The 27,019-nt window shown below is 41.0% G+C and overlaps 2 protein-coding genes across 2 annotated transcripts in view; one reads left to right on the top strand and one right to left on the bottom strand.

The window, feature by feature from the left end:
- Nucleotides 1–27,019, bottom strand: part of NF1 (neurofibromin 1) — a 100,229-nt gene that overhangs the window by 2,480 nt on the left and 70,730 nt on the right. Inside the window, exons 40-60 of the mRNA XM_009881481.1 lie at nucleotides 20,650–21,082; nucleotides 20,086–20,426; nucleotides 19,171–19,373; nucleotides 17,930–18,123; nucleotides 17,338–17,478; nucleotides 16,838–17,117; nucleotides 15,442–15,656; nucleotides 15,169–15,230; nucleotides 14,931–15,045; nucleotides 14,142–14,243; nucleotides 13,106–13,246; nucleotides 12,626–12,752; nucleotides 11,990–12,121; nucleotides 11,325–11,460; nucleotides 10,341–10,498; nucleotides 9,327–9,449; nucleotides 8,493–8,620; nucleotides 7,672–7,772; nucleotides 6,356–6,498; nucleotides 5,571–5,617; nucleotides 4,530–4,746 (exon numbers count right to left, since the gene is read on the bottom strand). Of these exons, the coding sequence (XP_009879783.1) occupies nucleotides 4,530–4,746; nucleotides 5,571–5,617; nucleotides 6,356–6,498; nucleotides 7,672–7,772; nucleotides 8,493–8,620; nucleotides 9,327–9,449; nucleotides 10,341–10,498; nucleotides 11,325–11,460; nucleotides 11,990–12,121; nucleotides 12,626–12,752; nucleotides 13,106–13,246; nucleotides 14,142–14,243; nucleotides 14,931–15,045; nucleotides 15,169–15,230; nucleotides 15,442–15,656; nucleotides 16,838–17,117; nucleotides 17,338–17,478; nucleotides 17,930–18,123; nucleotides 19,171–19,373; nucleotides 20,086–20,426; nucleotides 20,650–21,082 (3,539 nt within the window). The remainder of the gene's footprint in view (nucleotides 1–4,529; nucleotides 4,747–5,570; nucleotides 5,618–6,355; nucleotides 6,499–7,671; nucleotides 7,773–8,492; nucleotides 8,621–9,326; nucleotides 9,450–10,340; nucleotides 10,499–11,324; nucleotides 11,461–11,989; nucleotides 12,122–12,625; nucleotides 12,753–13,105; nucleotides 13,247–14,141; nucleotides 14,244–14,930; nucleotides 15,046–15,168; nucleotides 15,231–15,441; nucleotides 15,657–16,837; nucleotides 17,118–17,337; nucleotides 17,479–17,929; nucleotides 18,124–19,170; nucleotides 19,374–20,085; nucleotides 20,427–20,649; nucleotides 21,083–27,019) is intronic.
- Nucleotides 24,599–25,360, top strand: EVI2A (ecotropic viral integration site 2A). Its single transcript, XM_009881450.1, has one exon. The coding sequence runs from the start codon at nucleotides 24,599–24,601 to the stop codon at nucleotides 25,358–25,360; it is 762 nt and encodes a 253-aa protein (XP_009879752.1).

Below are 27,019 nucleotides of genomic sequence, written 5' to 3'. Positions count from 1 at the left end.
AGTGTAAACTTCACGCTGACAGCACATGAAAGCTTTGGGTTACGAGCCGTGACTCTGACAGCTTTGGACACAGTGACTTTAAGATACAAAAGCAGAGACTTCTCTTTAATGCAGACATGCTTCCAACCAATTATTACTGTTACGCTGATGCTACTGTGAGTTAATCATTCCTGTAGCAGTATCTTAGTGCAGCTGTCACATTATTTCTGCAATGAAATGAGTATGTTTGATGTGTGTTCAGCAACACTCTCAACACTTACGGTACAAGTGCAGCACTGGAATGGATAGCGGGAAGGGTGTTTTTATGCAAGAGGCTAAAAGTATCATCAGCAGCAAAAATCAGTATTTCTGACAGTGAAAAACAAGGTTAGAACAAAATCATACTTCTGTTAATGACATCTCCCACAGTTATGTCCCATTCCTATAAGAAATTGATTCTGATTGGCCTTAGCGAGAATAACACATACACGCCACATTTCACACAGTGTAGGGACAATTTCAAATCTCCAGCCAGAAGGTGGCTGCAGGCTACAGCGTCCTCCCTCTCCCCGCTGGGCTGCGCTTGCAAACCCACAACCCACGACGAGAGGAGGAAGCAATCCGCGGCTGTCAGCAAAACCCAAAAGCTGCTGCTTTTTCGTATTGCTCCGTATAGACGCAGAATCCCATGGTGTTGAGTAACCACTTCTCTGAGCTGCCGTCTGCTGCAATTTAGTCGAAAGAACTTGTGCCTGTTTTCTGGTGGTGTGGAACTGAAGCTAAAGCCGAGTCCTGTGAATCTGCAGAGCTCACGTGAAATAGTTCTTCATTTTAGCTTAATACCTGCAGCAGAGTAATGTCACATACCGTTCACTTCTCTATTACCAAATTTATCTTATTCCTAAGGATGTGATTGACTTTCTTTGCCGGCTCTATCATCAGATATTATTAGCATCACTCAAGAAAAGCAACAGCTTAGCGCTTACACTGAAGCCATTCCCGTGTCAAAAGGATCAGTAAACCACTCCTCATGCCACAAGCCCGACCCTAAAGCAGATCAAGCAGTATTTCGTGCAAATATGATGAAAGTAGAGTGTACCTTGATGAGGAAGCTGCATGAAAACTGCCGATTTAGAGCAAGGCAGAGAAGCTTCACCGACACAGAATGAAAGAGAAAATGTAAGTGAATATGTCCGTGACAAGGGGAAGGGGAGGGGAAGAAGAGATGATGACAGACAAAACATTTATTAACAATGATCTTGCCTAGTTGTTTCCAGATGCAAGAAAAGAATTTTTCGTGTATCTGCAACTTAATATATTTATAATCATAATAAAAAACGCACTTGGCTGAAACTCTTTCTTTAACTCAGTGTGATGAAGTACCTCAGCACTGCTACAACTTGATTTTCTTGTTCAGTAGCTCTCAAATCAGACTAAGTGCACGACAGATCTGCATCCCTTATTAGTCCCAGAGCTGCCCCGCTGTTTCAATAAATCCTGTGGCTCACCTTCATATTCTATAGTTCTTTCACCGATGATTTTTATCTTGGCAGATACTGGGTCTTTCACTGCGCACTCCCTCACTCTTGTCTCCAGAGTGCAAACGTGCGCAGCGATGGCAACGCCATCACACCCCTCTAGGCACAGCTGAGGAGGATGCAAAATTCACGTATGCAGCTATGGAGCGGTATAAAGTGCCAGAAGACCAATTAAATTTTTAATACAATTAAACAGGTTTAAAAACAAAGCATGTTTTATGCAAAGTTGCACTGGTTAACGTGCCTGTTTAAACTAGTAAAATTGTGTGTTGATTAAAGCAGAGCAATGTAATAAACGTGGGATGAAGGAGCAAAATGAAAAGCTCTATGTCGTGACCTGGCCCACCGTTCGAGACAGCTGGAGATCCCCTGACCAAACCCCGCGTCTTTGTATTCAAATTGCTAGAATGAAGTGAGAATGCTCAAGGAAACAGGCAAGACACGAATAAATCGTAGGAGATGATGTGAAAGTACCACCTAGATTAGACATTAAGCACGAGGCTTTCGTAAAGTAGCAACCACTTCAGGCTGTTTCACAGTAGCCGAAACACCTACTAGGGCTGATTCCTTATAAAGATGCCTCCAGTCTGGTTACACAAAAATGGAACCATTAGTGATCTTCTGGCCTTCATACAGGTCTTTGAAAATTTAGTTTCCAAGCAAACCAGGCACCGAGTGTCATAAATGCATTAGTACAGACTCCTTAGTATCCTCAACAGGTTCACTAGTTCCCAACTCCATGTGTGGAGACAGGTTTTAACCAGCGGTTGGTAACAACCATCTGTTTGCAGAACACTTCAAAGAAATTTTTGACGAGCTAGATTAATTCCTTCCTCTTAGCTAACAATGGCAGGAGGAACAGGAAGTGAGGCGTAAGGAATGAAGACGTTACCATAGCAAAATGCTTTTTTTCGCTAGTAGAGGGCCTACTCCTGCATCATCACTTCATCCTCGCAAAAAGAACTGCTGGAGTTGCCACCAATGCTAAAATGGAAAGATGCTGCCCGTAATATCCCTACTTTCACACTGACAGCACGATCTCTTTTTTTTTTTTCCCTTTATCTCTCTCCCTGTTCTAATATTACAGATAATTCTTAGCTGTATATTAAATAAGAAAGTTTCTATCAAACCACTTTCCTTTTCCATAACCTTGGTTGTTATCTGCACCTGCAGGCAATTAGGAGTTTTTATACAGAAGTATTTCTATATACAGGATGACAATATACTACAGTGGCTGCATTATATATTCATAACACATAATGGACATTGTAAAATGTTAAGTAAAACAGCAGTCTCTAAAACGTCTTCAAACTCAACTTTTTCCTGTTCTTATTACAGGATTCCGGGATGGCAGCAGCGAGTCCCTTTCAGGCTGACGGTCTCGTGCTCGTTCTCGGGCAGGAACACAAAACAAGGGAACAGCAACAACTGTCTCCTTTAGGCTACAAGTGCTATGAATAAAGGATCAGAGAGGGGTTAACAACTATGGAAAGAGTGCTTCACATTTTTTCTTCTCACTTGGGACATTATTTAATGTAAGAAATCACCCTGAATTGGCAGGAAACTGGAAAGCAAATCCTGTTTTGAGTCTATTTAGACTGAGAGGCACCTTGGAATAGAATTCTAGAACACAGCATCGGTATTTCAAGAAGGTGATCTCCCCAAATGTAAACAATTGAAGTTGGCTTCTCATACTGGAAAAAAGCAAGTTGTAATCACTTTCACTGTGTGAAATAAAAGAAGAGATCACAATTCCCAAATTACTCAAACACAGAGCACTGTCTCACCTCTCTGCACACCCTCCCCCCTGCAGGACTCACCGCACCGAACAGGAGCGCACACGGCATCTGTGAGCCGAGTGATACGCTGGAAGACCAGATTTCTTGCACAGAGCTATGTGCAGGTAAGCAGAGCTCACTGCAGGGCCAGCTCAAACCAGTAAACAAGAGAGTGAAAAAACCCAAACCACTTCTGTAAATATTATATACCTAAATACAAGTGGCTTCCAGCCTTCCATCGAGGTTAGAAACAAAGCAGAAATAAGAGGCTGATTGACTTCAGTGTTCAGAACTGCAACAGTTAAATAATCATTTAGGAAATATCACACAGGATAATTTTTATGACAAAGAGGAGTAAAGAATTTCCTCAATATATGAGACACTAATCCGAAATCACTTCAGGAAGAGTCTTCATGCAGATTTCTCTGACATAAATTCCATTTCCTTCCAATATTTCATTTCCTCTAGCTTATGCTTCATTGGCTGTACTGAATTATTTTCAATCTCTTTTTTCATTTTTCATCCTGAAAATCTACACTGTTAAATTTAACCTCTGCATCTCCCTGCGCTTCCCTCTTCCCAAGCCAGAAGGAAGTTAGTGGTTTCACCCACTTACTGCTTTTGGTGACTCGTCCCTTCTTGAACACCACCATTTCACCACCAGCATATTCCTGGCAATACAGTGGTCTGAACTGAGCCGGTACTCCACACGTGTCTATGTGAATACTTTTCACCTTCACGGCAGAGCGTGGCCCTGTACGATGCTGCCTGTGTAAGCACTGACCTTAAATCCCCTGACACCGAGTCAGCCCAGACACGCTCTCCAACAGCGCAGTTCTGCATGATTTTTCCCAATACGTGCTGCCTTGTAGCGCCCGGACAGGTATTATTCTCCTTGCAAAATGCAGCTGTATATTTATATTTATTAATTTTCAAGGCTCCACTGTTGCATATGTTCCATGTTAAGATGCAGCTGTTACTCGTTCTGAGGCACTCAATGTTATTTCCTTCGTGTATAATGACTTGAAGACAGCTTTTGTGCTGGACAAAATCCAACACCCGAAATACCACTGTAATAGCTTAGTAAACAGTTTAATATTCATTTGACTCAAGAACGCAATGATGTTTGGTGCATAAACACACCTGAAGAGACAACAAGACTGAGTATTTGGCTACAAAACCAGTAAATTCAATACATTTCCCTCACCTCCGTGGTACCAGAGCAGGTACTGACCTGGGGAGTGCTGGGAAGTCGCGAGCGAGGTCATGGAATTGGACAGGTTGAGGTTAGCAGTAATGCTGAGTTGGCTCTGCACGGCGGGAGGATATGGAGATGTGGGCGTCAGGAGAGATTCTTCACTGGTTTCCTCATCAATTCCGGGCAAATAGGTGTCAATCAAGGCATCGAGGAACTTCACTATGAGCTCAGCATAGTCTGGGATTTGTGTTTGCTGTGGGGGATGGGGGAAAAAAAAAAAAAATCAATAAAAAAATTTGTTTCTTTTCTTTCTACTTTTCTGTCAGGATGAGCTTTGCCCCAGAACTCACTCTAATATCACACTGGTTTTGCCTGAAAGTTTTAAAAAGCATTTGATGGGAGTATCTCCAAAAACTGATTTGTGGTCTTTTCCAGACTAATCTAAATGCAGCCGTTAAGGACCGCTTGCGGGGCCATTTCAGCAGCGCACAGAAGCACCGAGTCAGGAGAGAGAGGCCGTTTCACCCAGGAGGTGACTGCCGCAGCTGCCTGCACCCAGGCTGTTATTAAAACCTCGCCATGCCCTCGCAGCCCAACACCCGGCACGCTGCCGGCTCTGCTCCCCGAGCTCTCGTCGCGACGACTGGAGGGAGCACACGGCGGTACAGATGGGCAGCGCTCCATCTATTTGTGCTGTTGTAACAAAATTTATCCTTATGGAACTATCACTCTTACCAACTTAATCCCTCGCACTGTAAGACGCACACAATGAACAAAAGACTTTCTGAATCATCCTGTGCGTCCGCGGCCCCTTCGAGAACCCGGGAGCAGTGAAAAGGGGCATTTACACACCTGACTGCTTTTACCCAACTTTGGGAATTTGACCTTCCCGAGTCTATCAAAACATCTGACGTGGGCTCAAACACTGTTTGGCTATAGAAGTGAGCCTTATACTACTAACTTGCTCCTATAAATTCTATGTCTTGTCATTTATCTGCACACAGGAGCACCAATGTCCTTTGTACAGAAAACGAAGGCAAAACACTCCTGAACTTCTATAAAGCGTACTGTTCTCACCTTAGAAAATGGGCCAGCAAACCTCCATAACCCGTTAAATCCAAAACCTACAACAACAAATTGAACGTTACCACAAAAGCACAGTTCTCAACTGACAGAGAACAACTAGAAAGTACAAAAGCTCATCACTTGGAATTACTTGGAGTTGTAGAAACCTCGAAATCTCAGAACCGTCATACAAGAAAATCTTGATGGCATTTTAAAAGGTGAATTTAACATGTGAATACACATCTCAATTTAAAAATTACATCAACATTTAAGTTTCTCTCAACTGTCACCTGTTTCTTATGGATCTTGCTGGGAAGTTTTTGATTAAGAACCTTAAAAAAATATTTAGCTTTTAAGTGTTTAAGTGTCACCTGAAAGCAAAGCTTGGGCACTGAAAAACAAACATTACTCTACGGAATTTACCAAGAATTAAATCAACCCCTAATTTACAAAGTTAACTTAAAACACATCATTTATCACCACCATTCGTGTTTTGTATTTCTTCAAATTGATTCATGGAAACAGAATACTGAGTTTCAACTTCTTTTTACTCATGTAGACGGTGTAATACTTTTACTATTTGGTGCACAACTGCAGCCAGCAGTTTTAACAGTCATGTCAGTAGTTGTTTTTTTTAATATGCGAACTCTTATTTTTACTCGGATATATGAAGTTGGAGAGATTCCGCACAAGACTGACTGACTCCTTTCTTAGGGCTGCAATAATACTGAAACACTTTCAGTAGTAAATCCAACTTAAAATACAGCAGTTTTCAAAAAAAATGGAAAAATATTTACTCTGTAGATAGGAGGTTTGGTACTGAGGCGGAGACTCCTCATGGTAGACGACACTCTGAACAATCCCATGAATTGGATTCAACAAATTTGGATCCTGGCACAGCGACAAAAGGGTATTGATCTTGGAATCCAATAAATTATGCCTGAAGAAAACAGAAGTGGCTTATTTTTTGTTCATTAACTAAAATGCAGTTCCCGACTGACTTTAGCGAACAGCAGTCTGAGTGGGATTTTAAAAATCTCAGTGATTTCAGAAGTAGAGAACCATTCCTGGATCCGTTCAGTGAGGACTCTCACAACATCTAACGCTTGCAAAAAATTGCCCTCACAATATAACCCATTGAAGCACTTACCTAACACTTTAAATTGCAAATATTTTAATTATTTTCAACCAAAAAATTATTCGCTGGATTTGTGTACATGTCAGAGCTGGAATTTCAAAGGAGTTCTTAAAATTTGTGTGGGGTACTGTCTCATTTGGGCTCCCTTGCAGAAGTCGTGCGTGGGGCTTTTTGAATAGAAATGCCAGTTCCTCCCCACTGGGGTTTCAGTAACTCCCAGAACTCGGCTGTACTTCGAGCGTTACTTTCCAACCGTAGCATTATTCCTGAACCACGCACAGGCCAGCTTTAAAAGTCTACTCATGTTAATTTCTGACAGTTTCCCTTACATATACTGACTCCAGGGAATACTACTTTCAACTGACATCTAAAGAAAAATATCCAAAGAGTATCTCAAATGACGCTTTAAATCAGTTTGGACATGCACTTGGGGTACTAATTAAAAACCCTGCGTCTGACTGGGGTGAAAATAATATTTCAGAGACAGTATGTATTGACTTGTACAGAAAGGGACACGAACATACGAAAATGCAATTTGATTCGCTGCAGTATGAAATAACCAAGGGAGCTGTGCCAAGTCACCGGCCCAGAGACAGGGCAGCAGTGACGCCGAAAGCTCTTGGAAGAAGCCGTTGGCTGTACAGACTGGCTCCCTCGCAACAGCGGAGCGGAGCAGAGCTCGCCCACGCTCCGCCGACCTGCCGGGAAATCTGAGGCTGAAGAGTGCTTCTGAGGACCATCTGTAGCAGCGGTATCTGAGGATGCCTATGCTCGTGAGAACATTACATTCATTTAGCACAGGGAAAAAGGACGATTCTCAAACTGCTGTGGACATCTGTCTCGACAAGCCATGGACAGATTGCAGCTACAAACCTAAACTGAGTAAGTGCCCTGTCCACGCTCATCCTGGTCCAGAGAGCTCCTGAAGGATGGGCCAAGCCCAGAGCCATCACAAAGAGAGTGTTAGGTACTTACACAACGGGAAAGACCTTTGGGAAGACAACACTGGCTTCTGCTAAATACTCGTACAGAATCCGCTGGTCAAACTCATCAGTAGTGTACTTCACTAATGTTGCCTGTCATAATGTAAAGAATTAAATTAGCATGCTTCAAATTTAATTGGAGTAGTTATAGGCTTTTGTTGTTGTAGTTTAAGATTTTATGATTTCTGCAGAAAGCAGCACTACAAAAATTAAATTTATGTCCTCATTGGAAATGGAATAAGGTTATTTTATGTGTATGTGGGAAACAATAAAAACAGTTGGTAATAAATAGATTCTATTTTGGCAAAAAAATTTATCCAGTCAGTTTTTGCCAAAACTGAGCAAGTGAGTCTTTTTGAATTATATCAGGGAAGGAAACTGTATTGGTACATCTGAAGAAAGCACCATCATACTGTACTTATCGTACTAGTTAGGCAACTTCTAAACTGAATTATGCTGTGATTCCAACAATTTTCACTACTAAACTTTTAAAGTAGAATATATAATATCATTTTATTATATAAAATTAGCTTGTGATAAAAAATCTGGCAGGAAAAAGGGACAACTGTTGGATATGTTCTGCAAAACAATACAGGATAGTGAAGATTCAGTACTTGATCTCAAAGAGCATTTAAATAAATTTCAAAAAGCAATTCCTAGAAAGTTTGAAGAAGAGCAACAAAAGAATCGACTCGTACATCACAGTGATTCTGATCCATATGAATTTCAAAACACTGCAAGGAACATGTATGCTTCTTTGGAAGATAAATGAGTATCAGGCAATAACAGACAATACACAGAAAGAGGGCTTACAAGAACTGTAAGCAGCAGTGCTTGAATTTTTGGGTCAGTCAGAACTTCTTCATCTAGGAGGACATTTGACTCAGAAACAGAGACTTTTCGAAGATGTGGGTGTTGCTGCGGTGATATTCGCTGGGTTTCTGCCAGATAAAAAAAGAACAACTCATCCAAAGCAAAATAAACCCAAACCAAAATAGAATTAGCTCTTGCGCAACAAATTCAGTCATAGGCAAACTTCAGAGTTCACCAGCCTTTTTGTAAAGTATAAAAGCAACAGCTATGCCGTACTACTAGCAGCACTAGACCACTACATGGGATGTACTATCAATGGTAAACAATAACCCCAATTTCCTCTTTGGAGAAATACAGGCCCAGGGGTGGCAGGTACCGTATTGAGGGTCAGGCAGCAGACTGACAGCAGATACAGCAGAAGAACCCTGGTCTTGCATTGCAATTGGGGATGGGGGCACGGGAAGCAGATGTGGGAGAAGATGAAGAGAGGCATTCTAGGCATCAGGTCACGTTCCATCTCCTGCAGAAATTTGCAGCTAGGGCTTCTTAACTTATAAAAAGCCAAATTTTATTTATTTCATTTCACTCCTGTATGCAGTACTTTATAGCTGCCACTCATCCTGTATCTGCAAACTGAGCAACTCTAATTCAGACCTCAGTTGCCAGCGATAAGGAAGACTGCACTCTCCAGAAGCCACTGTTAAGAAAGATATTTCTCCCTTACCTTGCAGTAACCTAAGCAAATAAACATTGAATTTAGAAATAATCCTTTGTATGTATATACAAAGCATTCATAATTAGTATTATTCTTAAAATATTAGTCCTGTTTCTCACCCATTTCATAATCATTTTCGGCTACTCTCCTCATTTTGGGAGGCGTTGTGATTCCAGATTCCATGTCTTGCCTTTTAGGAGCCTTTGTGTCCGATATCAAATGGTCAAAACTTTTCCTTGTACCTAAAAACAATTTATCAGGAAATTAAAAACATTAAACCTAAATTCGTATTCTAAGTATTTCTGATTTTCTGGCCACGCTACTCTCCTATCTACAACATACTGATCGGAATCTGGGGACATTTTCACCATTTTCAGGGATGGCAGAAAAAATACGATCACACCATGCCGCTCTCCATCACAGTTTCCAAAATGCTTCACCATACATATGAGGAAAGCATGCAATTTATTCAAATATGTAAGCTGTGGGCATGCTATGGTTTCCTGGTCAACACATCACATCAAATAAACATGCCAAAATGTGATTACTGGAAAGGAAGCAGTAATAGGATTGTAATGAAAGAAACGTTCCTCTTCTTCCACATATACCGTAGAATGTAAAAGGGTAATCACAAGTTACGCAAAGCAACTCATCTTGTTTCTCTGATATTAAGACTTTGCTTGTAAACATGATGCACTGAGAAGCCATGAATAAAAATCAGATTGCTTCCAAAACATCTGAAATGTTTTGGGACCATCTTTTCTAGCACAAGACAAGAGTATTCACTGCAGCAGCTGAGCTAAGGTATCCAGCCGCTCCCTTCGGCTAAAAGGGGGCTGGTGGCAGAAAATCGGCGCTATGAATCTTTGGTATCTGCAATATCTTTGTTTCTTCCTTTCAACACGCACATTCTGAGCGTCACTCTTGCTTCCCCCTCTTCGTGATCAAAAGAATTGAGTTAGTCCTCTTTAGCTGTACAGGGTTCTCTATTCTATATTTTGCAGAAACTGCATATATTCCTCTGAATCAGGAATAAGCACTTAAAGTCAGAATAAATACAAGTATAATTTTTCTCCAGTAACGCTTCCTGGGGTATTCTGTAGACAAATTAGTAAATTAGTTATCTTAATAACCTAGAAGCTTTTTAGTGTTCGCTTGTGAAGGCTGCCCCATATCCAAACTCATGGATTTTCGTGTTCGAGGGCTTATCTGTCCCACTGTCGGGTAACTGGCAGCCAGATGTCTGTCTGACCCCTTTGGTGATGACCATGGTTGATTTTCCTTTAGTGTCCTGAAAGTGCAGAGAAATTAAATTAAGAAAACCTTTACAACTGTGCACATTTAGGCATAATTTTTTCAAGTAGCCAAACTATCCTTTATTAAACCCATCTTTGCTAACAGGTCGACTTCCCAAAAATATATATTAAGAAATAGTAACCACTTTGCGTGCAAAAATGTCTGAGCTAGTGAAAACTAACAATCTGATATGCATGTAATGATCAAGAGATAAAAAGTAAAGCAATGAAAGGAACACAAGCAAATCAGCCTATGAGGCAAGATGAAAGATATTTAATAACCAACTACTCCATACTGGATGCTAAAAAGACAGCTACTGAGCAAAGCGCTCCCTACTGAGGGAGAGTGGCTCTCCGCGTCACTCCCAGGCTGATTTCTTATCTCTGTGGCTGCTTATAGACGGGCTCTGAGGTGTCAAGATTTTCCACTGATGCAGACCAAGTGATTATTTAATACACGCCTTGAAGCTCTTAAAAGGACAAACAAAACTTTCTTCTCAAATATACATGAAAAATGAGGTGAAATTAGGTCTTGCAGAAAGAGGTTAGCAAAGAGTTTAAGAACCTCCAAAGCAGTTAAGCTCTGAAATAGCTTTATGGATCCCAAAGTTAAACCTATAGGAGTTCAATACTCAAATTTCTCTGTGACTCTTGATCACAGTGCCAGTAGCATATTGGTCTGGAACCAATAACAGAACATTAACTTTGCTTTACCAAGCTGGGTTTCAGTGTTCGGTATACCACAGGTTACCTTTAGATAACTTAACTAAAGTAAACAGACATTGAAATTTGGATAACTTATCGATAAGTTAGACAACCAACCTATAGCTAGTGTCACTGTGATGTATGGGATATGTATCCATAGGAACATTTTCCATTGAAACGTCCGTCAACAAGAGAGACTTCCTATGTTTTAGGCTGCAGCGACTTCGAACTTCCTCAGATACGGTCAGCAAAGCTAAAAAGTCAAAGAAAGCTAACATAAGTTTTCCACAGTAGGAATACATTGAAGAACGTAAGCAATATTCCATTAATTTAATTTTTTTACTTAGTATGAAGAAGACCATGGAGATGTAATTACATCTTATTGAAATGTACTGATTAAAAGTAGGTCATTTAAAAAGAATTCTACTCCCCATCCAGTTACAATTACATGATTTCAACGTTTGCCCTCACACGGTCACAATTTCTATTCCTTGACTCCCAGAAATTTGCACGTTCTAAGGCACGCACTTAAACCGAGACACCTTCAGCCTCCGGAAGTATTCCCGAAGTTGCACAGTAGGTCCTGTGCTGGCGAACCTTCCGTCCCCGGAAAGCTTTAACTGGCGTGCCCCAGCCTAGCCCAGACTCTTCTCCATCCCCAGTTACACATTTCCTTTACGTTGGTACAATTTTATCAACCTAAAACCGTACGAATCCCCACAATAATTCATTCCTTTTCAGTTAGCACAAATTTAAAAGAATGTTTGTTGGTTTAATTTTACCTGCTAGGTAAGCCACGCTCTGGGTGTTCACCTCAAACTTGTCACAGTTCCTGTGTTTGTTAACCAGAGCGAGTAGTGTATGTAAAATCCTTACTGTTCTTGCTACAGTGGTAGGAGAAGGATGCCTGTACCCTAAGAAATGAAGTTAAGAAGACAAATATTTTATTTAATTTTAATGTATATTTATGAAGCATTAATATTTTGAGAAGATTTTTAGGTATTTTTCAGCATGTTCTCAAGAAACTTCATGCAAATGGTAAGGGCGCACAATGCTAACTGAAATTTCTCATTCAAGACTAATGTTTTTTTGTCCCTCCCTCCAAAAATGACATCATTTCAAAAGTCTGTGCATATATTATATCTATTAGCTCACAAATAATTCTTCTAAAAGAAACAGTGAGCCTGAACACAGGCAAACACGCAGAGAGAGACGGCGTAACAGGAGGAAGTAGTAAAGAACATCTCTATGGGAAACGTGGCAAAGTCTTTTAGTCAAAGAACATTTAATTCTGTATCTACTCCGTGATCCACGTTACTTAAAATCCACCACCTGTTTTTTCCCCTCTACCCTTGGACTTGTTTTTATTTCTGAATTAAGAGTGTTCATCTGAAATGAACAGCAAGATGTATTCTCACCTTTCAGGAGGTGTCCCACTAGTGCGAAGTTAAAGTTGGAGTTGAAATTTAGCCCGACAAAGTGATCCATCTGCTTGCAGTGCCACTCGAGCGGTCTCCTGATCTCCATAAACACCTCTTCTGGGCTCTGACCCAATAAAATACAGCAGTACCTCATTGAAAGCTACTCATCATATCTCAAGCTTTTTTTTTTTTTAAGTGACAAAACAGCAATTTTAAGAGTTACACGACATTAGCGAACACACCCTTGATTAGAACACATCTATACATTTCTGTTCCAGTTTAGAACAGAGTAAGAGCTTCACATCTACGGATTAGTTTTACTGTTGATATGGCGCACATGAAACAATTTCTAATGCAAATTTCAGTTCCAGTTGCTTAACTACTGTCCCTGAGGACAAGGAAGTTTTCTTCTTTCTTAACAGATCTGACTACTTGCATAAACTCAGGGTTAGTCACAGCTGATTGCTCCCAGCGTACCTTGTCGTTGAACACTCGAAGGCTATCCAAGGTGTGCAGGTTCTGCTCGAGCAGCGCCGTACCTGCCGAGTACAGGTTCACCTCGTCCAGCTGCAGTACTGCCATGGCGACCCAGAAGAGGGCCTTGTGCATAGGGGAGTCCTACGGAAAATGGAAGAGCCACACCGTCACTTTCAAGGCAGTGGCTGTAAGTCAAAGACACGTAAGGCTGACATGTGGGTTTGTACGCGCACCGCCGTCCCTCCTGCAGCACCCCTCCCGTCAGCACGGACGGACGGACCTCTTGTCTTAACGCACACAACAGCTGAACGGCAGAAAGCAAATGCATTTCGAGCCTTTCACACCCCGCAAAGCCATTCCTTCTCTCTCATATTCCCTCCTTTGCTCACAAAAACGTCAGACACAGATTGCCCTACACCAGACTGAGCAGAAACGTGTCTTGTTATCGACTGGAGCGCATAGGTTGAAAATGGATTGCAATTCTGCACGTAACTGCCCAGGCAATTTCTTCTCCAAATCGAAAAAGCACGCAGGAAGAATTGGCATTCAACAGATTCTGGGTCTCGTAAGCAGCAGATTTTTCTAGGAACAAGTTTTATGTACTAACAGTAAATATCAGTGGCTCTTCATTAACGGCATGCCCATTGGTACGCTGATCAAGTAACAACCGTGCAAGCAACAGACAGATGGCGAACTAATACCGAATCAGGTAAGACTAATGTTTATTACAAGCCACCACCTGAAAAGCATGTATTAGCAACCAGCCATTTGAAAGCCAAGACTGAGTATCTTCCGGAGAGAATTACGACAGGCAGTGGCACGGCCTTTGCCGGACGGCTCCGGCCCCGTTTGCGGAGCCTTTGCACAGGTCCCACACACAAACATCTGCCGTTTCCCACGTGGGGCATGAGTCTTAGCAGTGAAGCATGAACTTCAGATACCACAACACTTACTTATATTTTTGAGATTATAGCCATAATTGTAATTTTCATTTACCAAATACGTTCTCTGTTTACTCTAAACCCCAGTTATTTACCTTATTAAGAAGAGGCTGCAGCTTGGTGAGTGCTATGACCGTAGCTTCTATTAGAACTTGGCTGTTGTAATTATCAGGGCCTTTTAAACAGCTCTCAAGTCCCTTTTTGTAGGAAAAAAAGGGTAATTAAAAATACAACCATAATTAGATTTTGCTTTGTAAAAAGGAGATCAAAGCTCTAAAGAATAATTGTTGGTGTCAATTAGTCTACAAAGCTCGAGCTCATTTTAAAGCAAGTCTCAAGGACTTTTACAAATGGAGATTTACACAGCAGTGATACACATATTCCTGAAAGCAATTGCACAACAGGTATTAAAAAAGTAAGGGTGCAGGACAGGGTGCAAGAATTAGAGAACAGCTCTTTTACAATTCAGAAACTCTTCAGTTAAAGTTTATGTCCATAAAACTCTAATGAAATGCTTAAAGGAAACATTATTCAGCACACTGTTACTGGCTACGGAGCACGACCTTCTGTAGAAAGTATGGAACGTCATTACCAAGCCAGGCACTCTGTTCCAAAGTTTGCTTGTACAAATGCCCTGCTCTTTATTGCATTTACTTATACCACATCAGATTATTAACTTCCTTTAAAAAAAGGAAGTTGTGAATCACGTGCCTGCAGCTAAATGCCTAACAGAAAATTTCACATTTATTTAAATACTGACTTCTGTATCAATCTCAGTGGCTCAAGTTTTAAACTCAGTATTAAAAACTACTGTGACTCTAGAAGTTGCAGCACCGATGAAACTTACTGCCACCAAATCAATTTAGGGTATGTGGGTCTGTTACCTTGCTGAGAATTCTGATTATTTGTTTTATTTGTCCATGAGACACACGTTTACTTATACAGCCGAAGACAACAAGTGCTCTTGGCTGCAGGGATGGGTTATACTGGAAGGCAAACCTGCGAAGAAACAGAGTGCGCTATATTAAACTAATATACAACAGATGGGCTGCATAGCAAGTTGAGAATTCTCAATGTACTACACAGGCAGGCAGGGGTTACGTTTTGAGATCTCCAACGTACTTTTGAGCTAGTTCAGTCCACTGGTCCAGCCACTTGCATGTTGGAATATCCCTCATACAAGCCTAAAAAGAATTATATTGTTGAATACATGTAACATTAAGAAAAAGTATTTTTAGAATTCAGAACGTGCACTTATTCTAGTTCTCAGAATTCAGCTACTTAACTATGACTACCACGTCACGGGAGGTCCATGCCACTACACCGCTTGCCTATAGGAAGCGTAAGCAGTGCCATTTTCCCTTACGGATAATTTCTTTTGGGTTGAACACATACCTCCATGATCTCCAACAACGCTTCAGTAACGGTTTCCAACGAAGTCAGTGCAAATGTCTCCCGCTCATAGGAACCAGGAGAAAACGACCTGTCTCGATAGCTGGATCGGAACGCTATGACTGCGGCCGATTTCACTTTGCTGATTCCAAACAGCAAATAAAATTTGGGCAGAGAGAACTCAGTCAAGCTCAGCCTTAAAACTTGCTTGGTCTCCTCTGTCGAATAAATTTTCACATATTAGGTTTAAACCACTGAAATTCAATCCATATTTTAAAGACTCTGAGGCTCACCCTCCCACGAATGCAAAAGCAGACAATCGTCCTACACGTCACTCTGCCCATTCCAGCACTGTTTTCTTTGCTATTCTCCCTCAGTACACCACAGCACCTGTGCTCTGCTGCACAGACTGCTGGAATCAGCCTCCAGGAAGACGCATTCTAAAAACAGGTAGAAAGGAACTTGTTGAAAGGCGCGGTTCTGTGAGACTTCTCCTCACACGGATTCAGAAAATGGAAACCTGGAGGGTTCCTGCTTTGAAATACCAGCAGCACTGTACGTTCAAACTGCAATCAAATTCTGCTTTTGGCTCCGGCACCAAGATGAAAAAAACCACTTAAATCAGAAGAAAATGACAGCCCTGCTACTAGCACTGAATATTTTTGCAATTCTGAACTTTCAGTGCCTTTCAGTGTACTTCAAATTCATTGTTTAAACAGGAAGGCTTGCCTCGCTCTCTGTGCGTCAAAGCGAAGCTTTTCTTTATACATATAATGTATGTGTGTGTGTGTATTCACACACTCACTCTGTTGATATATATAGATATAAAGTGAGCTTTCAGCTACTTTAAAAAAAAGACAACATTACATAAACTTAATTTTTTTCTGCACAAAATCTAGCCCAGTTTTATACTGTACTTCTGTGGTAAGAAGTGACAGCTACGTATTTGCTAATACCAATTATTTTAGGACTGCTAAAATACAGCAGTATGCAAAATACCTGTTTTAACAGTATAGTTTCACAATCCCTTATGTAATTGATATTTTTGTTACCAGATTACGTAACCATTCAAAAGATGCACACGAGCCAGTTTTAGCACAGACGTATTTTCTTCTTTCTCTGCACTACGGGAACTTTCTGGCACTTACTTTCTTCTCTTTTTCTAAAACCCATTATACAAAAAATTTAAATATGCACCTGCTCTCAACCAGACAGGAATTTTTTAATTCCATACTCATTTGTTGTAGATCACATCCTCGTTCTGATTTGAACGCAAGCTGAATTACAACAAGGTATTTTCAAACTCTCAGAACAGTTTACAGAGAGCGGGACAACTCAAATATTTCTTAAACAACCAAAGGAGCAATCAGCTTAATTGAAAATCTGAAAAAAACCTTACCACTAAAGTGAAGCTGTGAACAAGTGCAAAGAGAATGGATGATGTTGATGACGAGACCGTGAGTGGAAGCTCTGAGAGAAAGGGGACCAGTGGCCACCAACAGAGTGACGACATGGAAGAGGTAGGGGAGGTGGGCAGCCACATCCAGGGAGTTGTTGAAGGAGAGCATCAGCATGTAACGGGCGAGAATGGCAATATCATCCCACATCAGGTGCTGCTCCAGCGTAGGAGTGGGAGACAGACAAGTCTTGTCGATTATTTTACACATCCTCCCAATCACCTGAAAGACAACCACCACTTCGTTTCACTCAAACAAAAAGCGCAGCTCAAAATTTCAGTAAAAATCACTGCAACTTAACATTGGAATTATTCTACTGCTTGGAACCTAATTTATCACAGTTTTCGCCTGTACTGAGTTATCAGAAAGCATCTCAGTGTCACATTGTTACATAAGTTGAAATTACTATATAAAAGGAAATTAAGGCAAAGAGGGAACTCACTTTGCTTGAAACCAATTTCACGTTTCCAGAAGCAAGCGCTACAGCTGTGTCGGCCATAACCTCAGCTTTTATGGATCCTAAGCCCCCGGTGGCACTAGTTTTGATGAAACTGTCCAGCACTACATCAAGGAGATCTGTTATCTATTAGAGAAAAGAAATTCTTTTTTATCAGTCAGATTAACTTTATTTTTCCACAGTAAACCACCTTTTAAATAAGCAATCATTCATTTTTTTCAGTTGAAGATGCACAACGACCACGAACTGAAGCATCACTTTTAGTGATTTGTTATCCTTTTGGAAAACAGTCTACTGTAAACATTGGAAGTATAAAGATTAATTCTATCAGGTTTTACTCCAGATCAAAGTGCTTCAGAACAGTGAAGGAACTATAATTTCATTTGTATGATTTTTATTTTATTTTCCATTTTAAAGTATAACTATTCATAAAATGCTGAACCTAGTAAGAAGAAACCGGATTTGAAGCAGGGGGGGAAACACAATTCCAAGAAGTAAGCAGGATTGACATTTAAGTGGTTAAAAACTCTATAATCTGCTTATAAACAAACTGCAATAAATTATGCAGAATTTGTACCTGTCCGAGACTTCCCCATATCTTAGCTTGAATGGATGGATACATCTGTTTTTCATTTATTGTCATGGTTATAAGCTTATCAAGAATAGCAGTGACTCGCTGGCGCTTGGCATCATCATTGTGTTTACAGAATCGGACCAGATTGGACAGCCAGGGAGTCATATACTCCAGACAAAGATGTTTCAGTTCAATACCTGAAACAAAAATTCAGTTTGTAACACAGAATCAGCACTGGTCTCTATCTATAAGTAAATAATTATTTGTGAGCACTTTTCTTTTCAGTCTTATTGCCTAAAATAATATCAGAGCTGAGCAAATAATACTGGGCAAACAGATAAGCTTCAAAAAGAAACATACTCCAATAATGACCCCCAAGAAACACCTGTAGGTATCTGGCAAGGAGATGTTGACATTTTAATCTCTTATTAAGAGATGTGACATAAAGATGTGTACATTCAGTATTAGGTGGGACTACTGAAGATAATTTCTTTTTAATCTTGAGAATGCATTCTAAACAGCTTCCGACAGTAAAGTCAGAGCTGTATTATGTCTGGAAGAGAAGGATGACAAAAGTAGTGCAACAGAACCAGATTTACAATTGACAGAGATAATCAATCTGAAAAGATTAATTCTGATACGACAAATGAAGCCTGTAACTCTTCTGTGTACGTGTCTTCTAGAGTTCAAAACTTCACTATCGTGGACCTCAAATTTTGATTTTTGTTCTGCAATATTCTCTACTTCCGGTGAATTAACAACAGCCCGACAGCCATCTATCCAAAGTGTTCCCTGTACAAACTATCGACAGTGATATGAAACAACCAATTTGTATTGTCATCTCTCTGAATGGACTTAATCCTCTAAACAAATGAGATGTCTCGTAAAAAACTGTTTTACCGTTAATTTGAAAGTTGAAAAGGCAGTTGCTTTTTAAAAAAAAATGTACTTCACAGGAAAGGAAAGAGCACATTCAAACATGCAAAGCGATGGTTTTGCTCCAACAGATGCCATTCCAGTCTGTGAAACCGCCTGGCTTCGGGGGATTACACAGCTTGATTATTAAGAAACAGATATAAACGGATAATCTTGAAAACAGCTCAAAGAGCTCTAAAGAAGCACTTGCAATTTAAACTTATTGTGACTCAGTAACATGAGGAAGCTTCATGGACCAAGCCAGACAGCTGCCAACTGAAATCTTTTCAAATTCATGGTTAGCATTAAGGAATACCAATGTTACTTACTAGATTTGCTAAATCCAGAAATACACTCCTCCAAGAACTCTAAGGTAAGGTGTGGCTCGTTAGCTGCAAGAGTCTTACTAATAGATACAATAAATAGTGTGTTGTTGGCAGGAATACACAGACCTGAAGTTTCCAGTAACTGGCCCTCAATCTTTAAATTAAAGGTACAGGTTAAGGCACAGAGAAGATTATAGGCAGCAGACCTGTAACAAAGCAAGCAGTGTGACTTGTAACAGTTTTCTTGTACATTTTAAAATACACACATTACACCAAGGCATCACAGTAGTAGTACTGACATTTCAAAAATCAAATCAATACTGCACTGTAAGAGATTACATTTAAATCCTGAACTTTTCCCCTGCCCCAGTTAAGATTCAGAGACAAAACATGTGCCTTGGAGAAATGAAAATTACTCCTCTACTTGCTTTAAACAATTTCTGGTGAGGTTAAAGAGTATGCTTGAAGGACGTCTCAGAGAGGCCCTCAGTTTCAGGAAATTCTGAGTATTTCCCGGTGCCGGGAGAGACGGCCGAGGGCCGTGGGGGCTGCCCCCGCGCCAGCACCGGCCCGAGGCAGGACCCAAGAGCCCGCTCGCAGGGGCAGCGCTCCCAGCCTACCAGACAGCCGGGGCAGCACCACGTACATCAGATGGGCCTAATAAACATACTTCACAAAGCAGAAGTATTTCTCCTTGTACGGAGAAATTAAGCTTCCCATACGCCTTCAGTTACCCTGACAGTAAGTATGTCTTTCTTCACTTACAGAAAACCCCAACTTTATATTAAAAAGTACATTCTGTGGAGCTGTGGTGAAAGAAAAATTGTTTCATTCAAGAGAGATTTGTTCACACTAAGAAAACCTTGGAAAGAATTCACATTTTTGACTGAAGTTGATATAAATTTAAAAGATCTGTACCGCAAACTGGGGTCTGAGCTTCCCAGGTTGAGCAGCGCTATGTTCAGTAGTGTTCCAGGGACATCCTTCGGGCGAATTTTAGTGTGCTGTGGGATGGAGTCGGGTTGTGACAGCTCCCACCGTGTCCGTATGTGAATGATGGACCTAACGATGGCTTCACACTCCTGATGCATGAAGGTGAGCGGCGTGCCTTGGTTGGCAATGGTTAAGGTAAATTGGTTCTCATCAACAAGACATATTTCCTCAATTTCAGAGGCGTAGTATATATCATTCAAAAACACTGTTTGTCCCAGGACTCTCGTCCGTTCTGCTGACGTCACCTGCACAGCGGTTGACCCAACCTTAGAAAGAGAATAGAAAAATGGTTCAGCACCTACTGTTAGCAATACAAAGGGAAAAGCCTGACATTTCTAATTTTATGATGATAAATGTGTGAAATTTTATACTTTCTGAAGAGGCATACTAAGAAGTTGCAATTTCTCCTCAAGACAGGAGAGGAGAATTAAGAGACAGTAAAATCATATTCAAATCCTTATAAAAATACAACAGCTCACCAGGACTCACTTTAATAGAAACTTTGGTGTCTTTATGAGCCAATTTGAGAGCATTGTGAAATACTTTCAAGTCCTCCTCCAAAGCCAAGGTAGCCGCTGGGAGCTTCTGCTGGTCGTGTTCGATGTGCTCGGCCAGTTTCCCGGGAGAGTCTATGAAAATAAGCCTTTTGCTTCCTTTCAAACCTGTCAAGAGCCTTTCATGGTATTTGGTGTATTCTCTGACCCAAGAGTTACAGTTATAAATAAAAACTGCTGAGACATTTTCATAAGCAAAGCCTGGAAAAACTACAAACCATTTAGAAAGAAAGTCTGTTTTAAAGCGGTTACTGGGGCCAGCGTGTGTGAGGTCCACTACAATTTCATATGGCTTTGCATAGTATGGCTTCAGAGTTAGCAGCACGTGGTATATCAGTAAGTCTCCGTTGATCTGACCGGTCTTGAACCTGTAAGAAAACCAGACAGACATTGTTGGGTTTGCCTTTTAGACACATATTACGAACGTTTGAGTGGCGTATTACACATACTACTGCTGCACTAAACCAGACTGATCCTTCAGGTAGTTCTAAAAAACCACCGACCCAAAGCAGCGGTGCCGGACCGGCGGCTGCAGCCTGAAGGCATCTGCTGCTGCTGCGCCCTGGCTCACGCCAACCAAGTTCCGTGCCCAGTACGAAGAAGCGTGACTTCAGTCTGCAGTGCCACACAACCTAGCACAGCCAAGGAGCCTCCAGACAGACAGGAGGTTTATTCAACTCAAAGGAGAAGTGAAATCCGTGCTGGAGAGCAACAGTGCATCGGCTGGATTACGTGAAAAGACCTCGCAGTTTCTTTTAAAATAAAAGTAGGTCCCTCAAACTAACTTTTTAACCTCTCTAGAGATTCAAATTATATCTACTTTTATAGGTGGAATAATAAATGTATTTCAGAAGTCATAATTAAGACTAATTAAGTATCCACATACCAACTTTTTCAAAGGGTCTCAAACTCATTTCATTTTCTATGTACTGCAGCACATTCTAAGGCTTGGTGGAATGTTTCTAGGAATGGTCAGTCCTCTGAGGATCTGTCTACAAAATAACTCTTTCCAGAAAAAGAGTCAGATAATATATAAATACTAAGAACCTTTTATTCTCGTTTAATGATTCTCTGAATTTTATGAGACTAGACCGCAATCTGCCTAAACCAAGTCCCCAGAGTTAGCACGGCAGACAGAATTCTACTCAGAAAAATTAATTAAAAATCAAACTCAACAGTAGCTCGTGGACATCTAAGGTACTTTTCAATATCCGTCACTGATTCAAGCTAGCATTAACCCAACTCTTTCAAGGCAAATCAACCGACTACAGAAAGAGGTAATAAATACCCTAAGCATGTACGCAGCTTTGAGTGTACCGGGACACCGCTCCCGGTGACACCTGAGGCAAAGCCCCCGCGCGTAGGGTAACTGAGGGGATCTACTTCAGGAGCGTAGAATATTTGTCTGCTGAAGAGACTTCTTTTTCCCTTCTGCTACTTCCTGTTGTTCTGAGAGCTAATTTGGGCAACTTGGTGTTTTTCCCCCTCTAACGTGTCATGGTATAGTTGTTACAAAAAGGAAGTGTGTCATCTCTGTGGTTTTAGTTCTCCACTTAGAGTAAACGACATATAATTTCAGTTACAGATTTGCTTAAGAAATACCAGCATTGTCTAAATCTACTTGCTTTACGTTAATGGTCCTTTGCATCCTAAAAGCAAATAAATGCCCAAAGAAATTTTATTGTTAAAGGACTAAATATCTGAAACACCAAATTTCTTTTGACTACATCTTGGCAAGGTAAGTACACATTTTCCTTCTCCTATTTTAAGTTCTACTTCAAAGTCTCTTAGATTTTGTAGAAAATTATATACAAAAGTATTTTTAAAGAAGTTCAAGTAACTGAAAAATAGTAATAATCTGTAAAAATATTATCTCCAACTGAATTAAGGAATCTGATATAACTGTATTTTTAGTAATGTTAAAGGCTACTCATAATCAGACTCCAAAGATGCAACAGTGACAGTCGCTACTCAGCGCTGTTGCCCCTGTGCGTTCCTTTGCGCTCACAGAAGACCCTAGGCACGTGCTCATGGAAGCCTATGCACAAAAGCTTGAACTAAAAATAAATAAATCAGTTCTTTAATGATCAGTTCCTTTGCTCTCACGATTTTAAGCAAAGCCCTTAACGTCAGTTTGTTTATGAAAACCTGGTCTAGAGCGCTACCGCTAACACCGGACTCGCGGCACTCCCGGCGGGAGCAGGCAGAAGGAGAGCAGCAGCTCCCGACAGAAAGGTTAAATGTTGGAGTATCTCTGTGCCGGCAAATGCGTCTCGGTTCTGCATGCAGAAACTTTATTCGAAATGCTGTTGTGTTTAAAAAAAAAAAAAAAAAAGCCTTTGCTGTTTTTGCTTTTTTTCCTTTTCAAAACATGCTACCAGGCATCATCCAGGCAACCTTTACCAGATAAAGAGAAATTCTCCCTGGGCTGTAGTTGATTACTAAGATGATTTCTAGTCCAAACTTAACAGTAAGGATTTATCTCAGAATGGGGTTTAGTTTTATGTTATGGGTGAACTGTAAAGTAAAAGATACATATATCTTTCGCTGCTCCTTTGTCACGTAAGGAGAGATGCCCATCATTACACTCCAGGTATGGCACCGCTTTCGTTCTCCTGGAGGACATGAAGAGCTGCCGTTTGGATACTGCAGGATAGGCAAGTTCACCCCTCTGATTTTAGGGAATGAATTTATCAAGTTCTTTGGCAGGCATGCTAACTTTTGCCTATGCCAAAAGAAACATTGTCTGGAATATTCCAAAGGTACCTGACCTTACAAGCTTACAGCTATGCTTTGCTACCTTTACAGTAATAGCTTCAAGAACAAATGTATTCATCAAAACAGCACTGGTACTTTTGGTCATTCCCTACAGTATTCATATTTGAACCAAATGTAGACTGTAACATTCAAAGGAAGCATTTTGTTCTGTTCATAGAGACCGGTGACAGAGAGCCCTGGCGTGGGATAACGCGCCTTAAGCTCTGAACCTGTCCCCCGCGTGCGTCCTGCCCCAAGCAGCAGCAGCACTGAAGCGCTTCACGCTCGTCTGGTTTGGCACTGTTATTCTGAGGTTATTCCCTCAGCACCAGCCTGACCGAAAGATCAGTTTCCCGCCCTCCAGACAAATTCAACAGGTGCAAATTTGAATACTACACAAATGTGAAACAGAACATACTAATGGCAGTATCATTTGCATAATTATTACAGGCATTTTAAAGAAAATGTCACAATCTGTAACGTTTGTCAGAAAAATTTGATAAGTACATTTGTGATAAATAGCCTTTTGAGCAATAAAGCAGAAAAATTAGAGAACAAAGATTTCCCTAGGCTTTTATGAAACGCCCCAGAGAGCAGTGCCGCGCTCCAGCCCGCTGGCACTCACAGCAACCTTTCCGCTGAACCTTTCTCCCTTGACCATCTTTACCAGCACAGTCACACTTCCCACAGTCGGGGGAACACAGGAGAGTCAGAAGCAGTAATCTGCAAACCTTACCTGGGTTTCTCCTTTCTCTGCGTAAAAGCAGAAGTGACGAAGTTACAGTCTGCGGTAATACGGCCAGCTTTAAAGAGGAGGAACTGCCACCGAGGAGGAACTACCCCCAGCCTGCCTCTGCATCAGCAGTTAGTAGGAAACACTTTCTCTCTTTGCTCCATGTACTTTTTTAACCTCCATATATTTTCTATAAACCTCAAACTGTCAGAAGTTTGAGACAACCTCTTCTTTCAGAATCCCACATACTTGAACTCGTCCTCCTACATCCACTAAAAATGAGGTCAAGTTACACATTTTCTCACCAAAAAGGCCGCTGCCTGCTATTCTCGAGAACTAGCGTTTGCTAAACTAATACCATAATTTGTATTTTTGCAGGTGACAAAACAGGAAGATGAAGACAAAGAGACACAGTAAGCCACACTTTGCCTTCCCTGCTGTGATAATCTTTTCTTTGTGGTTACACACAAGTGCAAACCATACCCATGACCCCTGGGTAAGTGAAACGTGGAATCCTATCAGCCAGAACCTAAGTGGAAGCCAGAATCTAACAGAAGACAATACAAATTCCCCTCTGAGCATCAATTTCAGCAGCAAAGCGACTACTTTTGAACCGCAGACTAATACCCTGCAATCCTTATCCTCCACAATGGCCCCAAACTCAACATCTTCCCCTGCCAGAAGTACCGTTTCTGCCACTGGAGGACCGAGGAACACCAGCAAACCCAAGAGTACACTGACAAAAGAAACATGTGAAGACAATAAGTCTCTTATACTGATTTGTTTCATTATAATAGCAGTACTCGTGCTTATCTGCACCTTCTTATTTCTGTCGACAGTCGTAATAGCAAACAAAATGTCCTATCTCAAAAAAACTCAGCAAGGAAAACGCAGGCCCAGGAGCAATGGCGATATTCTGGCGACCAACAGCTTATGGCCAACTGCAGCAGGAACGTGGCAGAGGATGCCTAAGGAGACAACGGGAACTGGACTGATAATGCAAGACTTAATAGCAGGGAGAGATGCTGCGATGCAAAGGAAAACCGAAGATGAAACTACTGAGAAACTCACAAAAGAAACAGATCATGAACAGGAAAACAAAGTACCATCAAAGTCACACAAACCCATTTTAACCAATTTTGTAGTTGAGATTTAATTCATACTCGGGTAAAAACTCAGCTTTTGCCTTTTTTACGTCATTAATATGAGGCAAAAACTTAGCTTTCGAGTAACAACATGAATTTTAACACAGGAAAGCAGATCTTAGGGTTTTTCCTTTTATAATAGTGGGAACGCTCTAGCAACTTGTAGGTCTAGAAGGGAATAAAATTGTGTTAAATAGCTTTTTATAAATAGTGTCAAGACCGGTTTTAGTCCTTTGACCAGAAATCATGGATAGGAGCTGAACAGGATAAAACAAAAGGACAGAAGTTTGCCCATTCTCAAGGATCATTAGGAGGACAAAGGCAAGGACTGTTAGCCTAATGACTACCCCACACGTGAGGTGCTAGGCAGGCACATCCAGGTTGTGACTGTAAGAAAACCGTAACTCCGTCACAGCTCTGATGCAACTACTGAATCAGGAACTAGTCTCTCTCAAAACGCCCTTTCAGGTTTTTCCATCAAGGACTTCTTAAACCAGCTTAATAGCTTTTGAACCAGATTGAGATTTGAATCATATTTATGGTGTTTCGACTTTGTGTATGAATATATGAAGTTTGTAAGATATGTCAGACTATGAGAACTATTTCACTTTGTTATCTCAATAAACCACCAACATCAGTTTTTAAAGAACTTGACTTACGTGATACTATTTCTCTAACTCAAAATATTACCCCCAAAAAATCACAGAAAGCATTTTGGAATATTATATTCCTATAACATTTGCTGAAGGTCAGTAAAGGTCTTCTCTGACGACTAGCTGTGATTTCTTGCATCACAGAAACATCTATACGGAAACACACTCCACTTTGTCCTGACACAACCGATTAGAATGTGCCAAAAATTTCTTCAAGAACCACCACAACTTTTAGTTTCTCTATTCCCACAGAGACCCCATCTTTCCCATATTTGTGGGGAGATGTCTGTATCTGGTCTCACTGCAGCAGAGCTTTGTTATTTTAAGGCAACACAAGAAGTTTTTCACAAGCTACTTGGGTTTAAAGAAGATCTGTTGCACCATGGTTACAAGTGGTAAAACTGCCCAGGGACAAAGCTCTAAACATCCCGAGCATCTGTAGTAAACATTTTTGACACAAGAGATGGTGGTATGAGTTTGAAAGAATCAGGACATAAGACTGAATCCTCCATTCACCTTCCATTGCATCACCCATACACTTGGCTGGAGGGACAGGTAAAGAAGCGACAGAAAAGCAAAGCGAAGACGGTGCTCAAGGGAGCCACGAGAGCGCAGGATCTCAAAGAAAACGCCCCCGCCTGTGTCAGAGGTGGTCTGTGTAGTGAGGAAGATAAAGTTGGAAGGAGTCTGCAAGCTGAGCCCAGAAATGGGAGTCTTTAGAAAATAAGTTCAGTGCAGACAGAAAACAACCCAAAACACAACTACAGGACAAATTCCAACGAATCTGCCATAAACCACATATTCAGACCCTGGAGCTCAAAGGAAGGAGGCGCAACGCAACACACAGGGAGAAGGGGAGGACAGGGCGTTGCGTCAGGCATTTCTAAAACATGAGGAGAAAGGCCAGAAGAAGAGTAAGGACAAACCGTGACAGATGGGTGATGACAAGCTACTACTTGAGGAGAAAACTGAGAACATCTCCTGTGGGTGACAGAAAGAGAGGGGAAGGGCAGGGTA

Source organism: Charadrius vociferus, unplaced genomic scaffold (assembly GCF_000708025.1).
Source record: "Charadrius vociferus isolate BGI_N301 unplaced genomic scaffold, ASM70802v2 scaffold323, whole genome shotgun sequence".
NCBI lineage: Eukaryota > Metazoa > Chordata > Aves > Charadriiformes > Charadriidae > Charadrius > Charadrius vociferus.
This window is presented reverse-complemented; position numbering and strand designations above follow the sequence as displayed.